The 5117-nt window shown below is 36.1% G+C and overlaps 1 protein-coding gene across 8 annotated transcripts in view; it reads right to left on the bottom strand.

Moving 5' to 3' along the window:
• Positions 1 to 160: 160 nt before the first annotated feature.
• Positions 161 to 5117, bottom strand: part of LOC126370456 (uncharacterized) — a 67126-nt gene continuing 62169 nt past the window's right edge. For 6 of the 8 annotated variants that reach the window (XM_050015311.1, XM_050015308.1, XM_050015312.1 and 3 more), the window contains 3 exons: positions 4820 to 4918; positions 4081 to 4236; positions 161 to 3231 (listed from right to left, as the gene is read on the bottom strand). In XM_050015311.1, the coding sequence (XP_049871268.1) occupies positions 3060 to 3231; positions 4081 to 4236; positions 4820 to 4918 (427 nt within the window). In that variant the 3' untranslated portion in view covers positions 161 to 3059. The other 2 variants (XM_050015309.1, XM_050015314.1) reach the window with 2 other exon arrangements.

The following is a 5117-nucleotide window of genomic DNA, read 5'->3' as shown; positions in this document are numbered from 1 at the left end:
CATGGCGTTTTACTTAAAAACCCTGAGAAATACCAGTAGGATAATTGTCTGAACAATAAACAGATATAATGTGAGGAAATTACACACTTTTAAAATTCATATACTTAACTGAAGCTATGATGAATAGGAAATTTGGTAGTAATTCATTAAAACCACCGTGTGATTTTATATTTTGTTTAATTGGTGTACATGGTTATGCATTACAATATAATATTTATCAATTGTTAATTCATTAAATTATGGCACTTAACGCAAATAAAAATTTATAAAATACATATTATGAATGATGAATGTCTTATCGAAACAATGTTAATTAATTACATGATTTCGAGGTAAACTTAATGATTATATTCGGAATTATTTCTCAGTCGTTCGTTGACGTTTCGTTATGTAACGAAAGCCTCTTTTTGTTTTTTATTTAATATTTTTTTCTTAAGAAAATAAAGTTTTCAACTCAAAATTCAACTCATTGATCCCGATCGTAAATTATAAATAAAATCTTACACTTGACAATAGTAAAATAACTTAACCGTTTGTACCGTTAAGGACAACTTGACTCACCACATCTACCCAACAATACTTAACGAACGCGCAGGAGTGACGTCATTATATAAAAACTGTTCAACATCATTCGACAATACAAACTGTTGATAAAAACTTACGACTAACAAACTCCTCTAGGGTTAAAGGTTATGCGCTAACTGCAAGCGATTACGTGTAAGCGTCCTCAAGCGAAACGCTTCCTATTATCGATTTATTTGGTTTATAAGGCATGATCGATTAATACTTCAACGGCCGTTAGGAGTTCAGACTACTATAATTATATGAATAATTTGTGGAAGCATAATGCCGATGCTATCAAACTTTAAGTAGACGAGACACGATACTCCGACTGATGCAACAAGCGCACACACACGACACAATAACACTATTATAACTTTAATTACATACAAAAGGCCACATCACATCATTCAGTCACAAAGCGCGAATAATTCTACTCAATAATGAATGTCTATTTTACAAACGCAAATTTTATGATTTCCCAAACAAGATCCTAAATGAGGTTCCCTAGGTACTCAGATTACGACCGCCTAACAATATTTACCTATATATCCAATATTATACCTAATTATTGTGTAAATTATGTCTATTATACAGTACTAATTTGTGTCAACTTACGTCCTCAATGAAATATTCGTGTCGACGAGCCTCTTGTTTCTTTGATTCGAACGAAGTTGGCAAGACTACGGGTATCACGCGGCGCCGCCTCGAGAAAGACACAGTTAAATGTATAATTTTGTTCTACACAAATACACTAATCCACCAATGTTGTGACTGGATAGCACGACCGACTACGAGAGGAACTGTATCGTGCATTCAAAAGGTTTGTTACAAATTTTGACCTCTAATTTTTCTACTAAAATTATTTTTCATATATACAAATTACTTTACAATAGTTATAGATAAACAAATACTGCAATCAATGCTCGAGTATAAAGGTTACATTAGAGTATTTATCACGAATATCATACCGTCATCTGCACCCACTTGAGCAATACAAATACATACCAAAAATATTATCTCTCCACTACTTAGCCTTAAGCCGTGATATGACTATTATATCACAATATCCGTGACCTTAGCGAAAAGCAATCAATATAAGTTAAGTATATCAATTACATAGTTGGTAATGATGTTATGGGTGATGATGTCTCTGGAGGTGACTGGAGACGATTTAGTGGTGGCGAAGCAAGGTATACTGGACATGTTGTCTTAATTGTACATCGATAGTGCTGGATTAAGGATGTGAGAAGTGGGGAGGCGCATGCCATTAGTCAGACCGTTGAGTTACACCAACACCTGAATGTACTTGAAATATTAACTATTATTGTCCTGTTTGCTTGTTTTAGTGTAGGACAGCTGGAGGAAGGGTGTTCAAGGATAGGCCGTGCGGTTAGTACCCACAAGTGTTACGCTTCCTACACCACGTATTTCTGTGAATACCATAGACCCTGCCTGGAAGGTGCTCGGGAGAGGCCGCATGCGGTTAATTACTAGAACATGTTAGCTACGAATCTATGGAAATGTGACTCTAAAAGATTTTAAGAATTACTTAATGACACTACCCATTAGCACCCCGAGACATCCCTTGCTAAATGAGATTTGGATACATTCACTATGATATTTTATACATACTTAAATACACACTATAATACCAATGAATATAAATGCATTATCATACACATAACGCTTACATTGGATAAATTTAGACATCAATTACAATGAGTTTATCTAAACATCGAGTTTATTTTACGTGTCTTTCTCTCAGCGGTAACGAATTTCGAATTTTCCGAAGGAGTTTGCTCTTACGAATACGAGATTTTGTCCTTATAATAAAAGGTAAATAAATATCTATATCACATCCCATTGAAGGCAACATTTACTGGTAACGCTTCAACTATGTATCTAAGTGGCAATGTTATATTGCCCGGCATTCTCAGTAAATATTCCCACAAATCGTGTTCCTAAAATAATTTATGTACAGTCCAAGACATTGTCGTGCCTTAACGTAAGACTAGATTTTACTACAGAATTTTAAATGTGAGAATTCGATTTTAGTGATGTTACAGATTCCTTATGGGAGTAAGAAATAATGGATACAAGTATTCGATACGTAACATAGGAATTAAATAACTTTATACACGATAATACGATAGAAGAAAATGTTTTGTAGATGATGAACGCACTAATAGAGTTATCAAGTATTTACAGCGTCCATGAACAGCAGAGTTCCGAATCATATTCACTTTTTCGCTAACAAACCAGCCTTAGGAGATTCACACATATTCCAACTGTAAGTAGTATCGCGATACTATCATCAATATATTGCACACTATACAACCATTCTCTTTACTGACACAACGCCACAATCCTTATAATAATTAGAGCCGAGTTCCTATAAGAGGAAGCTCGCCATACCACGCCTAATGCCTTCCAAAGTTGCTGTTCATCCGCAAGGGCCGCCAGTGGGGCTGCCATTCGTGTTATGGCTGCCAATATCAGAAGTCTTCTAATAGCACAGCGTCGCGTGGAACCAAGCCCTTCTGTTCGCCGCGGCAACAGAGCAAGTACTGGTCGTCTACCTCAAGGATCAGACGGAGACGTTCACCCTCGTTGAAGGCGAGATGACCAGAATCCGACGGTAGTCGATGCCACAGCGTTCGCACGTATCTGTAATCGAATTCATTATGTATGACTTTTCTAAGCTGTTCCTCAAGGCATACTTCTAGGTACTATATTATTTATCAAAACCTTAACAGAATAGATCTAATCTGAAATGAAGACTTAATAAAGGTTCGTAACCTATTTGTCATCAAGACTATATTAGTAAAATGAAATAAACATTGTTGGTTGCTGAATATCAAGTACTTAAGTGGTACAGTCATGAGCAATATCATGTACCCACTTCAGAACGCTGTCGCACTATCATGTTTGACATTTAATGAGACTTACAGTTTAATTTGTCAAAAAAGTTAATATTAGTACTCGTGACCGTACCTAACTTAGTGAAACATTGCGTGACTAACACACCCACGAATCTCTGAACTTGATCTTGACACTCATATGAAATAAATACATAAGTATAATACGAATACCAAATACAAGACCAGTATGAACGGAAACCAATTTCGTGATATGAAGAGCTGTAACCATATCATTTTATTTTCCAGGGAATTAATTTATATGATCGACCAAGGTAAATGGCCAAATTATGTGAAGTTTGTTTGTAAGTTTTAAGACTTAGAAACAAAACAGAGATCCAAATAAAGAAGGTGCTAAAACATAGTGTCTGTTTAGGTTATTTATTTATATTCATTAAATAGACTCAAGATAGGCATGCCACGGTGAAATCATCTGCAAAGTTTTGCAGATGATTTCGAGCAGTATAGAAGTGATGTGATACATTATTGGGTTGATAAGCCACAAGGAAAATTGCATCAAATTGTGACAACCATATAGCCACTGCTACTCAAGATGGCCGATGATAATAAAGGTGATTGATACAAAAACGTTACTCACTTGTGTTTCTGCTGATTGGAAGAGTGGTGTGCTCTAGCAGCTGATGAGGAAGCAGCTCTGCGAGGCGCGGCGGGGGGCACGGAGCGACCGTATGGCAGCGAAGAGGGCCGTGGGGCCGCACCAGCGGGGCCATGTGCTTGGTCCACGCGAGAAGTCCTGAGTAGAGTTGACCAGGAGAGTTTTTGTTAGTCTGTTGCTAGCATGCTCAATTCCACAAGCTTGACATGGTCAGATGGTAGATGCGGTTTTCGACGATTTCCGATCATGCCGATCAGATTGTTTATTCGTTTATCTTTAGTTAGTTTTCTTTTTAATTTTATGGCAGTCCAAGAGTCAATTTAACGATGAATTACATGCCAGTAAGATATTTTGGTTTATCAGGCTCTTTCATTTCTATTAGTAGTTAATTATGGTAAGTAGTCGTGTTGTTGTTTTACAGAATGATACATGCCAAATAATTGCAAAAGTCCAATTAACCAATAATTTTTTACATAATATGCTACTAGTAGTAGTAGCACTTTATTTATTAATTTATCACTTTTTGTTGTTATTTTCCCTGTGCAAGTGTGTACTTAAAATTGTACGCATTTAACTGCTTTAATTTACGGAATTTTCCTATTCACCGTAATTTTCCTAGTACTTCAACCATGCAGTACATGCGGTTAGTGGATGTTAGAGTTCATTTCAATAATTATCTATTGGCCTGTTAATCTTGTTATTATATACCCCATATACATACGGTGCTTTCTTAGCAATGGCTGGTTTAGAAACGTCATTTGTTCTTGGAGTAACGACTGGTTTCGCCACCACGGCTTTCTTCGTAGTCATCTCAGGTTGTCTGAAGATTTTGTGCAAATTGTAAAGCATGTAGCGGTGCTATATAAGTATTTAAATATAATACCATACCTAAAGCTAAAGACTTATGTTCCAAATTGCTGATAGAAGTGCTTAGAAATCGTCCACCACCGAAAATTTTGTGTCTCTAAAATAATCGAAGCTTAGTTTTAGATTTTCAGATTATTTTATTTTCCATATCG

Source organism: Pectinophora gossypiella, chromosome 10 (assembly GCF_024362695.1).
Source record: "Pectinophora gossypiella chromosome 10, ilPecGoss1.1, whole genome shotgun sequence".
Classification (NCBI taxonomy): domain Eukaryota; kingdom Metazoa; phylum Arthropoda; class Insecta; order Lepidoptera; family Gelechiidae; genus Pectinophora; species Pectinophora gossypiella.
Note: the sequence above shows the minus strand (reverse complement) of the source record. Positions and strands in the feature narration are given on the sequence as shown.